This window comes from Austrofundulus limnaeus, unplaced genomic scaffold (assembly GCF_001266775.1).
Source record: "Austrofundulus limnaeus strain Quisiro unplaced genomic scaffold, Austrofundulus_limnaeus-1.0 Scaffold226, whole genome shotgun sequence".
Taxonomy (NCBI): Eukaryota; Metazoa; Chordata; class Actinopteri; order Cyprinodontiformes; family Rivulidae; genus Austrofundulus; species Austrofundulus limnaeus.
In genome coordinates, this window is record NW_013952628.1 from 608,923 (window position 1) to 620,909 (window position 11,987).

General features: G+C 41.8%; 1 protein-coding gene across 4 annotated transcripts in view; it reads right to left on the minus strand.

Moving 5' to 3' along the window:
* The window catches only part of rusc2 (RUN and SH3 domain containing 2), a 27,102-nt gene that overhangs the window by 4,522 nt on the left and 10,593 nt on the right, over window positions 1-11,987 (minus strand). The window contains exons 2-9 of one of the 4 annotated variants that reach the window (XM_014019690.1): window positions 10,654-11,520; window positions 7,737-8,292; window positions 5,644-6,303; window positions 3,429-3,644; window positions 2,413-2,586; window positions 1,833-1,909; window positions 1,541-1,715; window positions 288-393 (exon numbers count right to left, since the gene is read on the minus strand). In XM_014019690.1, the coding sequence (XP_013875144.1) occupies window positions 288-393; window positions 1,541-1,715; window positions 1,833-1,909; window positions 2,413-2,586; window positions 3,429-3,644; window positions 5,644-6,303; window positions 7,737-8,292; window positions 10,654-11,520 (2,831 nt within the window). Of the gene's footprint in view, window positions 1-287; window positions 394-1,540; window positions 1,910-2,412; window positions 2,587-3,428; window positions 3,645-5,643; window positions 6,304-7,736; window positions 8,293-10,653; window positions 11,521-11,987 lie in introns of all 4 variants that reach the window. The other 3 variants (XM_014019689.1, XM_014019692.1, XM_014019691.1) reach the window with 3 other exon arrangements.

The window sequence follows — 11,987 nt, forward strand, 5'->3', positions numbered from 1 at the left end:
ATGGATAGTTTTTATTTTTTACAACAACAAGCTGGAATGAAAACAAGCAAAAATGAAATGAAAGTAACAACTTTCTACTTCTTGTCTTTTTTAAAAATGTAAGGAGTAGAAGTAAAAAGTAGGCTGAAAAATAATTACTCAAGTAAAGTACAGATACCCAAAAATTCTACTTAAGTACAGTAACAAAGTATTTGTACTTAGTTACTTTAAAACTCTGATTAAAACTAAATCTAAATGTTTGATGTGTTGTCAGTGATCGTTGTGGAACGATGAAGAAAGCGACTCACTTGAGGAGGCCGAAGATGAAGGAGTTCAGCCTCATGCTGTGGCTCGTCAGCTCTGAGAACTGGCTCACCTTGGAGAACAAGCTGTGGAGGACACGAGTGGACGGGCCTGATGGGGGGACAAGAACACGTTCAGGTCTTTTCTCCTCTCAGACGAGACGAGACTATCTTTAAAAAACGTTTTAGTCATCAAGAAAGATTTCTGCTTGAAGCTCAGAGCTTCGGCTCATCTTCGTAAAGATTCTTTTTAAATAATTTGGACAAACCGTCTGAAGGCTCCAAACATTCACAGCAGAAGATCTCCCTATGGAACTAAATTGTGCCATAAATTTGTTCAAAGGAAAGAAAACAAATGATGTGAAACAAAAAATAAATTTGAAACAAAAAAAAATAATAATTTTAAACAAAAAAATATTTTTTTGCTTATATGATACAACAGCTTGCCATATTTTTTAATATATGATACGACCTGCTATAATTTTAAACTATATTTTTCAACGGCCTGCCATACTCATTAATAAAATGATACAGTGGCCTGACATATATTCATTATATGATGCAAGGACCTACCATACCATGTTAATTGTATGATAATGGCCTGCCATACACACTAATTATGATACACTGGCCTGCCATAATTTAATTCTGTGATGCAACAGCCTATCATACTTATATTATATGATATTACAACCTCCTATATTTTTATTATAAAATACAGCAGCTAGCCATACTTGTTCAAAAATAATAAAACAGCCTGCCATATATTCTTTATGTGACACGACCTGTTTATTTTACAGAATGAAAATGGCCTACAATACTCACTACTTATTATATACTATATACAATAGCATGCCATATTTTATTTATATGATACCAGGCTTGCCATATTTGGTTAATTTTGTGATAAAGCAGCCTGCCGTGTTTATAAGCATTATATGATACTGCGAGCTGCCACATTTCTGTAATAAAATACAATGGCTTGCCATACTTGTTAATTAAATGACACAACTTGCCATATGTTTTAATTATGACACAATGGCCTGCTATACTTGGTAATTATAAGATACCTGCCACACTATACAGCTTTAATGATATGATCCAAGAAGTTTAGAATTTTTTTCATTTTTCAGTTTCCGGTCAGTTTTATTTCAGTTCCAACATATATTTTAAAAAACTTTTTACATCCCAGTTTAGTTCCACACTTTGTGAGCAGCTGGTGTCTTTGGGTCTTTGTCCTCTAACACCATGTGTCTCACCCAGCTGCGTGGACGCCTCCACCACGTTCCAGGGCTGACAGCGGCGCTGCCCGATGATCAGGTCCAGCGTGTGGGCCTTCAGGCCGTCCTGCAGCACGTCCCGCAGCGCCGGACACAGGTACTTCAGGATCAGGTGTCCCACGTTGGGACTGACCCAGCTGTTCCCCAGTTTAGCCTGGTGGGAGGCAGAACTCGTTTTCATCCTCAGTTTTAAAGCTTGATCTGCTCCTCTTTCATGGTTCTGTCTCCGACTGACCAGACAGTTCATAGGACCAGAACCAGAATCACCAACCTTCACATCCGGGTCTCTGCTGGTTCCAAAGTGGGTCACGATCAGATCCACTGCTCTGTTCACGGCTTTCACCAGACCTGATTAAACGAACAAAACAAAACGTTTCTCACATAAAACGGCTGTACATTTAGACTCAAATCATATATATATTAGGGGTGCAACGATACAGAAAATTCATGATTCGGTTCGGTTTGATACTTTAGTCTCACGGTTCGATATTTTTTCGATACAAAAAGAGAAATGTCCATGCCCCTTTTAACTTGTAATTTATTTAAATTAATTATGAACATTTGTTTAACCTCAAAAGTACAGTTTTTAAATTAAATGTTGCTGAAACAGCAAGTTTCTCAGTGGATCTGCGCTCAAAAATGCAGCCTAGGTGGAGTAGTCGAACACAGATCCACTGATCCTTCAACACAGAGCATCTTCAGAAGACAAGTTGATAAAATAAATTTTATAAATCTGTATTGTTCCATACAAGTGTGTATTGAACCTAAAGCACTGTTCGATACTATAGTCAGTTTTTTTTAGAGTACAGGACTGAAATATCCCAACATTTACAGGTTTTACGTTCACACACCTCTTTTCTGCGTCAGGTCCACGGAGATGTGCGACTGAGACGAAGAGCAGGAGGAAGAGGAGGAGGAGGAGGCATCGGGCGAGAGGCAGAACTCCTCAGGCGGTTTCTCTGTCAGGGAGAAGTAATCCGGCAGGAAGTCGCTGTAGCTCTGCTGCAGCTTCGAACAATGATCGGCTGAAAAATACGAAAACATGAAGATAATTAACAACAGAACTCAGCATCTCACAAAAAACATCTGAAGACAGAGATTTTTGAACACTGAGGGCCCTAAAAACACTTAAAGTGCCTGTGATGTCACTTTTTTCTTATACATATGAATGCATTCTTTAGAAAGAGGACATTGATAAAATATTGCAAAAGAAATTTCGTGTCGCTGAGATGAACAGTTGTTGAGATATTTGCCTGTGAAGTAACAGGAAGTGATGTCAGAGGGTAATGTTTGCATGTAAACAGAGCAGTGCTACAGCTAACAACACAGACTGTAGAGAAGAATCTGATGTTTCTTTAGATTATTTGAGTCACTATCAGAGAGATGAAGAAGAGTTTAAATAATATTGTTTTAATAAACAAAGACCAGAGAGTTTTCTTACTTAAAAAGTTCCCCTTTGATGTCACTTCCTGTTTCACTTTGGCTGAGCCAAGTTCAAAACAAAATATGCCAGTTATGGGACAAAATGAGTTAAATCCTGTGTATTACAACTTTCTTAAATATAAATGTTTTCTTTGACTTTTTGTATTTGAAGAATACTGTATGCGTGTCACAGACACTTTAAATGTATAATTATATAAATGCTGAGTCAGCATTTCTCTTAGTTTCTTTTGGTCATTTATTCTATTTCTGCAAACTTATTTATGTTTAAAAACATTTTTGTTTGTATTTTTTAAAACAAATTTTCTCTCTTCAGGTCCTTCGAAAACATTCTTCTCATGCTACTTTTAGCTTTTAGCTACTGTCTTGCTAACTTCAGCTCTCAGTGCTCCCTAGTCTCTCTAGTTTTGGACAGAATCTGGAGCACCGTTGGTCCAGCCCAGCACATGGCCCGGCTGAGCTGTGGGGAAATCGAACACGTTGCGACGGGCGGGTCGGGATCCCCCGGTCCTTCTGAGGTCCACGTTCGAGGCGAGGGGTCCCGATCGGGTGGAAGAGTGGCCCCCGGAGAGCCGCTCCACTCCCAGGGGGTTTCGACGGCGGTACTCTCTCCATTTGAGAGCCTGGGGGGAGAGGTGGTGGGCTGTCGGTGGGAAGGGTGGTGTCAGGGTCAAAGGTCAGAGGATGTTTGAGCAGGATGAAGAGAGAGAAGAGGAGGAAGGACAGGAGAAGATGTGAGTTCATGCATGGATGGAGGGAGGAAGAGAGAGAAGGAGAAAAGTAAGAGCACGCCGGAGAACGTCACAAACAGAACCCACCGGTGGTGGAACAGCTAACCAAAGAGTTAGCTTCACTAACCGCTAACATGCTAAACAAGATACTACCTAAAGATAAACTGTATTTTCTTTTTAAATTAGAAAAAAAGATAACGCTAACCGCTAAACACGTAAAATATAAACATTTAAATTAGCCGAAGCTAACGTTAAACAATTAAATAAATAAATAAAATTAGCAAATGTAATGCTAACCGCTAAGTATGTAAAAATATAAAAATTTAGATTAGCCAAAGCTAACCGTTAAACATGTAAAAAAATTGTGTAAGTTAACGCTGACTGTTAATCATGTAAGAGTATAAAAATACAAATTAGCAGAAGCTAACATTAAACAAGTAAAAAAATTAATAAAATTAGCAGATGTAACGCTAACCAATAAACATGTAAAAAATAATTAGCAGAAGCTAACGCTAACTGCTAATCATGTTAGAGTATAAAAATACAAATTAACAGAAGCTAACATTAAACAAGTAAAATTTTTTTATAAAATTAGCAGATGTAACGCTAACTGATAAACATGTAAAAATATAAAAATTTAGATTAGCCTAAGCTAACTTTAAACATAAAAAAAATTAGTGGAAGATAACTTTAACCGCTAAACATGTAAAAAAATCATGTAAGCTAACGCTGACTGCTAATCATGTAAGACTATAAAAATACAAATTAGTAGAAGCTAACATTAAACAAGTAAAAAAATTAATAAAATTAGCGGATGTAACGCTAACCAATAAACATGTAAAAATATAAAAATTTAGATTAGCCAAAGCTAACCGCTAAACATGTAAAAAAACAAATAAAATTAGCAGATGTAATGCTAACCGTCAAACATGAAAAAACTCAAAATGAAAATTAACAGAAGCTAACGCTAGCTGCTAAGACGACTGGCGAGACTGACACAAACCTGTTGTTAGTTTTTTATTAGTTTAATTTGAAGGTGGGACAATCCAAACCAGAGTTTTAGCTCTACCTACTCTGTAATACATTCAGTCTAACCCTTTCAGAATAAAAGCATTTCTTTGAGTTTGTATTATTATAAATATGGTTTAAATTTAGTCACACAATAAATAGCAAATTCTTTCTCTACCATATTTTATACGTATTTGTTATTTAAATATTGTTAAATGTTTTTTTGATGCATCTTTAGCTGCTAAAGATGCTACATGCTACACACGAGGCCTAGCATGTTCAGCTCTGCTCATAAGAAAGAACAGTTTTTACCTAATTTGTGATAAACTGCGTAAAACCTGTGAATTTTTTTAGCCGACCTAAAATTAGCTGAACCTAATTTAGTGGAAGCTAATCGCCCCGTTAACAGTTCCCAAAGTTAGCAAAAAAAAAAAAAAACTAATCTGCTAAATGAGAAGCTAGTTCAGCTATTAGTGGAGCCGTGCCCACCACTGGAACCCACTAAGATACAACTACAATAAACATCAGCTTTTTACAGCAAATACATCCATCTATAAATGACTCAGCAAAGTTCAGCAACACAGAAAAACAAGCAGGAAGAAGGAAAGTGGGAAATAAAGTGAGTCAAATTGATAAATAATCTGGAGTTTGTTACAAGAAGAGTTTTGAGGCTCTAGTTGAGATAAGAACTGTTTTTCTGTCAGTTTTAAAGAGAATATTTAGGTTCACGTGGAGGAGGGAGCGTTAGCTACAAAACCTTTAAATCTTTTAAAAACCCTCATATTCCACCATAAACCATAGATACTGTGGTAAAACCATATTAAATATCATTAATAAAGGTTTTTACTGTTTCTGATTGGTTGTGTTTTTTTGTCCAAAGTGGGCGTGGCTTTGAGAACGTACCACTGTGAGTTCTGGTTCCAGGACCTTTGCTTTGGTCCGTGTGTTTCCCAGAGTCCAAACAGCCCAGCGGGCTCAGAGAGTCCCCGTGAAGCGGTCCACGGTGGAAACACGGCCCCTGGGCCGCCGGCAGAGTGGGTGGGGCCACCCCTCTCTTCACGCCCAGAGACAGAGGAGGAGGAGGAGTCGGGGGTAACGCTGCCGACCCTCCTCCGTGTTTTACCGCGGGAGGGGTCTGCAGCGAGCCGGGCCCCGCTGAGAGGGGACAGGAGGGGCTGTGTGTGGGCCGGGGGCTGGGGGTGCAGGTGGAGCAGGTCCCGGAGCTGGGCGCCCCCTGCAGGCGAACCGGGGAGTAGCTCCCCAGAGGTGAGGGCCGGACGGACTCTAACGGAGGAGCCGTGACGCCGCCGGAGCCCCGCTCGTTCTCGGCTGCATCCTCACCGTCCTCGCCGGCAGCAGCTCCAGAACCAGAACCGGAGCCGGAGCGAGCCTGCATCCCAGACACGTAGCCCGTGAGGAGGGGCAGCAGAGGCTTCGGCTGCGCGGGCTTGGAGGCGAACTGGTGGTGGAAGGTGAAGGGCTGGATGGGAAGGGTGGTGGGCCGCTGGTCTTTGCTGTAGCGGACCACAGCTGGCTGAAGGTCCGAAGAACCGGAGAGACCACCTGGACCAGACGAGAGAGGGAAAATAAACAGGTTAGGAAAATAAAAGAAAGTATTTCTCCCACTTTGGATCATTTTATTTTGAAGGAATGAACTTTAAAACTATTTCATTGAGCTAAAATCCTTTAACACAAACATTTAAAAAGTACAAATGATCCAAATAAAGAGCTGAGGAGCTGATCTTCATCATCTCCGCTTCTAAATGTTTGGAAGAATTAATCTAAACTACATTATTATTTAAATAGCAGTTAGTATAAATCTAGGACATAAAATAACTTTTAGAAATGGTAAATAAAAGTCTTCCAACCGACGTTTGGTGGTTTCATTTTTCTCCCCGTCCATAACTGTTATAAATCATTTACCTTTATGAGATTTATAAGCTCTGTAAGAAACTCGGCTGGTTAATAAAACCGAGAAACAAAAGGTTTTCTGCGAAAATATCAACATAAATCAAGAATTATTTTACAAATGTTTCAGCAAAACACAAACATAAAAGGTTGACGGCAACAGAGAAAACTGCTCAGTCACAAAGCTCTTATCACACACACTCACACACACACACACACACACACACACACACACACACGCACTGTAAACCTGAAAGCACTGCGCCAGGAGAGAAACCAACAAGGAGGCCTTTTTTCTGCTGTTTTTGTGTTGCTGGATCCGTCAGTGTGCAGCATGACAAACAGCAGTGTGTGTGTGTGTGTGTGTGTGTGAGAGAGAGAGAGAGCGAGAGAGAGACGTCAGAGTTGTTGCGCAAGCTGTTTGTCACTTGTGGGCCGGCCCACCATCAGATGGGGCTGCAGTGACACTGCTCAGCCACAGGGGGCAGCACTGAGCCCCTGAAGGTTTCCTCTCTCAGGTCAGCTCTCCTCTCTCGCCTTCATCAAACAGCAGAAAGCTTTTCCTGTCACAGCTCTGAGCCTCTCCTTCGCCTCACGACTGAACCGTTTGACTGAAGCTTCAAAATGAAGCTGCTGTGAAACACTGAGGTCTGATGAATTATAAATGATGAAGATGAAGAGGTGTGTTTGACCGAGATGAAGCTCTGCAGCTCGTTATGAACAGAAATCATCTCAGGGCGTCAGGAAACGGTGAATTAAATAAATCTGAGGCCTTTAAAATGTCTGTTTTGCCATTAGATTCACTGAGCGAGACAAGAGGAAATAAAAACCTTCAAGTCAGAAAGGTTTATAAAAAGAAAAAAGGCTCAAAAAGTCACAAACGACTCAGGAAATGAAAAACTTAAACCTCTAAACCTAACTAGTAAAATTAACCATTATTGGTCTATAGTTAACCCTAACCTGAACTAGAACTTAATCCACACTCTGGAACCGGGGTCTCACACACACACAGACACAGACACACAACATACATTTGTTTGTGTGTCGGAGCTGCTCAGTGATTATTTGATAAATCTCAGGTGTCGTACCTTCAGCCCTGGCCTTGCCCTCCAGGTGGCGCTCCATGCTGCCGTGGCTGTAACACCTGGTAAAGGGGACAGGTGAGCCCACCGGGCTGACCGCTTCCACCCGCTGCTCCAGGATGGGAGAGAAGTCCACGGAGGAGTGGGAGTGCGTGGAGGAGAACGCATCCCCAGCCGCCACCTTCGTCGACGGCGAGCCTCCGTTTCTGCGTTTGCTCCGGGCGATCTCCGCGAAGGAGGTGACGCGGGGAGGAGGCGGAGGAGGAGGAGGAGCAGGGGGCGTGGCCTGGGCGGCGCCCTCGCTCAGCCGGACGGGGCAGCTCATCATGCCCTCCAGAGAGCCGAGGCGCGTGGACGGACACTTGTCCAGGTTGCGGTCGTAGCTGCGAGAACGGAGGCGGTTCCCGGAGGGGGCGGGGCCTCCGACGACGCTGCGCCCCGCCAGGGGAGGAGAAACGTTGACGTACACCTGACCTTCCATGATGGTGGACGCAGGGGCGGAGCCAGCTGGCTCCTCCTTCTGACTCCTCCTCTTCTCTTTGTCCTTATCCTCATCATCTCGCTGAACCAAGTGGAAAAAAAAACAAGTTCAGCTGTTTATGAAGCAGAAAAAGTTCAGCTGTTTAGGAAACAGGTAAAGTTCAGCTGTTTATGAAGCAGGTAAAGTTCAGCTGTTTATGAAGCAGGTAAAGTTCAGCTGTTTACAAAGCAGGTAAAGTTCAGCTGTTTATGAAGCAGGTAAAGTTCAGCTGTTAATGAAGCAGCTAAAGTTCAGTTGTTTAGGAAACAGGTAAAGTTCAGCTGTTTATGAAGCAGGTAAAGTTCAGCTGTTTATGAAGCAAGTAAAGTTCAGCTTTTTATGAAGCAGCTAAAGTTCAGCTGTTAATGAAGCAGCTAAAGTTCAGCTGTTTAGGAAACAGGTAAAGTTCAGCTGTTTATGAAGCAGGTAAAGTTTAGTTGTTTAGGAAACAGGTAAAGTTCAGCTGTTTATGAAGCAGCTAAAGTTCAGTTGTTTAGGAAACAGGTAAAGTTCAGCTGTTTATGAAGCAGGTAAATTTAGCTGTTTAGGAAGCAGCTAAAGTTTAATCTGCTTTTTCAGATTTTGTTTTGCTCCTTTTAGCTATTTTTCATCTTATTTCAGCTCTTTAATGCTTCTTTTAGCCTCCTCCAGATATTTTATTCATTTTTGTGCTTTTTCAGCTGTTTTCTTTCTTGTAATTCCAGCTGTTTTCCACTGTTTTAGCTAATTTTTAGCTATTTTCAGCTAATTTTAGCTTTATTTCAGCTTCTCACTGCTCATTCAGCAAATGTGATTACTCTACATCTTTTTACTAGTTCCAGCTTTTTCAGCCACTTTAGCTTTATCAGTCAATTTCAGCTGTTTTAGCTAATTTACAATAATTTGCAACTTTTTTGTACTCTTGTTTGTCTTTTGGCTTCTTTTTGCTAATTTAAGCTACTTTTACTTGACTTGACTTCAGCACCTGTCGGCTACAATCTTTCAGCGTTAAGCAATCACACTGCATTTTCACAGGAAATTGCTGAAATAAGAGCTGAAATAATTGCAAAAGTGCAGTGCGAATGCTGAAAGATTTTTTGCTGAAGACCTAAAACAAGCTAAAATTAGCATTAAATAGCTTTCAAAATTAGCTGAAATTAGAAGAAACAAAAAAAGCCAAATGAAGCAGCAAGAAGATGAAATTTTCACAAAAATTTGAATTTTGTTTAAAAAATCTTATTAACTTAAAAGTAGCTAAAACTGGAGAACTGAAATTAGCAGAGTAGCTGAAAGTAACAAAGTTAAAATTAGCATGAAGAATAGCAGAAAAGGTCACAATGATAGCTAAAAAACCAGAAAAAAGCTAAAATCAACCAAATACAAGCCAAAGGAAGCTGAAATTAGCAAAGAAACAGGAAAATCATGTTTGCTTATTTGAAAACTAAGAATATAAAATGATCACAAAAAGGTGAATTTAGCTGAAATAAGCTCCAATTAGCTAAAGGTAGCTAAAAACACAGAAAACAGCTAAATTTAAGAGAAAGCAGCTGAAGGAAGCACACAAAGTTGAAAATAGAAAAGCAGCTAAAATCAGCCAAACAGAAGCTGAGGAAGCTGAAATATATAAAAGTAAAAAAAGCAAAAAGTAGAATCAAAATAAAAGATGAAAATATCAGACCTGTATGTTTTTCGGGACAAAACCGTTCTTCAATTTTGGTGTTATTTAAAAATATTTAAATAAGATAAGATAAAACTTTATTGATCCCACAGTGGGGAAATTTGCACATTACAGCAGCTGAAAACAGGACAGGCTGAGATAGAATAAAGAAAAATAAGTAAAAGAAAAACAAAAAACACTATACTCGTGATATATAACTATGTACAAATACCTAATACAGTAAATAAATGAATATTATGTTGAAATGAATGAAAACTTTCAATTTAGCTATTTTACAACAAATTGTAACGTTTTGGTAATCTTTTTTTTTTCTCCCAATCATCTTCTGTTTGCTAATTTCAACTTCTGCTACTTTTAGCTTATCTTTGCTCATTTTAGCTACTTTTAGCCCTTTTTCTTAGCATGATTTAGATACTTTTCATGGTTTTTGCTTCTTGTAAATTCTAATTAATGTTTATTCTTTCTGTTAGTATCAACATTTTTCTGCTTTTAAAGTTACTGTTTTTAGCTAATATTTACTATTTTCTGCTGATTTTAGCTAAACTGCAGCTCAGCGCAGCCGCTGTGACACATTTTTTGTCATTTTCTACTGAATTTTCACTTTTTTTCCTGCTTTCAGCTAAATCAGCCGTTCAAACTGAACTTCTGAAGCATTTTCTTTTGAAACATTTTCAGCTTCTTCAGCAGCTATCAGCTAAAATCTTTCAGCACCTAACCTGCATTTTCACCTGAGCTGTGTTAGTTACCTGAGGGGACTCCTCCTCCTCCTCCTCGTCAGCGCGCTGCCTGAACAGGAAGTACTCGCTGGGCTGTGGCGGCGGCGTGGGGCTGCCCTTGCTGTTGTCCTCGGAGCAGCTGTGGACCGAGGAGCCAGCGGGACTCGGGGACGACTGGGACGACAGGTCGCAGGTCACCAGCTTGTAGTAGTTCTGGGTGGCGACCACCAGGCGCGCCTGACTCTGCAGGCAGGAAGTGAGGTCGCCGGAGGAGCCGCCGTACGCGGGGAGGAAGGCGTTGCAGTTGGCGTCGAGGTCCAGGGGCCCCCGGTGCTCCGCGGAGCAGGAGCAGGTGGAGGAGGTGGACAGGCGGGGCTTGCGGATCAGAGGGAAGGTGCTGGAGAGGCTGGGCTGCTGCGGGGGGCGGGGCTCGGTGGGGGAGGTGTGCAGGTCCAGGTAGAAGGCCCCCCCGGTGGAGCCCTGCTGGTTTCCCAGGAGGTCGGAGACGGAGGAGGCGCAGGAGTGGTCCGAGGAGCCGGCCGCCCGGGGCTTCTCCGGGACGCCGTTGTTCATCTTGTTGAAAATGGCGCTGAAGTTGACGAGGACGCCTTCGGAGCTGTTGCAGGACGAGTCGCTGCCGCAGCCCTGCTGGGGGAAGCTCTGTGACAGGGCGCAGCAGGAGCACAGCTGGGCGGAGCAGCTGGAGGAGCAGGAGTCCGTCTTGCTGCTCCGCCCGCACCTCATCGGGTGGTCTTCATCCTCGTCGTCGTCGTCCGCCCAGTCCTGCTCGCCGCAGTCCATGGACACGTTGGAGCCGCTGCTGCCGTGACGCCGCTGGGCGTCCAGACCCAGGACGTCCAGGTCCTCCAGGTGGGAGGACAGGTCCGAGGCATAGACCTGTCAGGATTACACATTTATCTGGACGGTTCATTGTCTCAGAAATTACTGAGATAAACAATAATACTGTCTGGTGGCCATTTTAAAACTACTATAATGATAAAAGTGTAATAATGTAAGTACATCCTCTCAAAGATCAATAAACGGTGATTTTTAAAGAATGTTTAACAAAATGAACTCTCAGTCTCTGACAAAAAAATGTACTTGAATAAAAAAAACAAAAAACAACAAAATGTAAATTAAACACCACACAACTGAAAACAGTAAATAAACAATATTAAAGAGCAGCATCTCTACACAGCCTGGTGAGGACCCACTGTTTCTTATGGGCTCGACACACGGGAGGCGACGTCGCTCGCTCTCCRTTCATTTCCTATGGAGCCTGTGCGGTGAGGCGACAGTCACTCGCCCTCCTCCAGCTAAGCGACCGGTGAAAATAGTGCATGTGAAATTTTGCGCTCGTACAC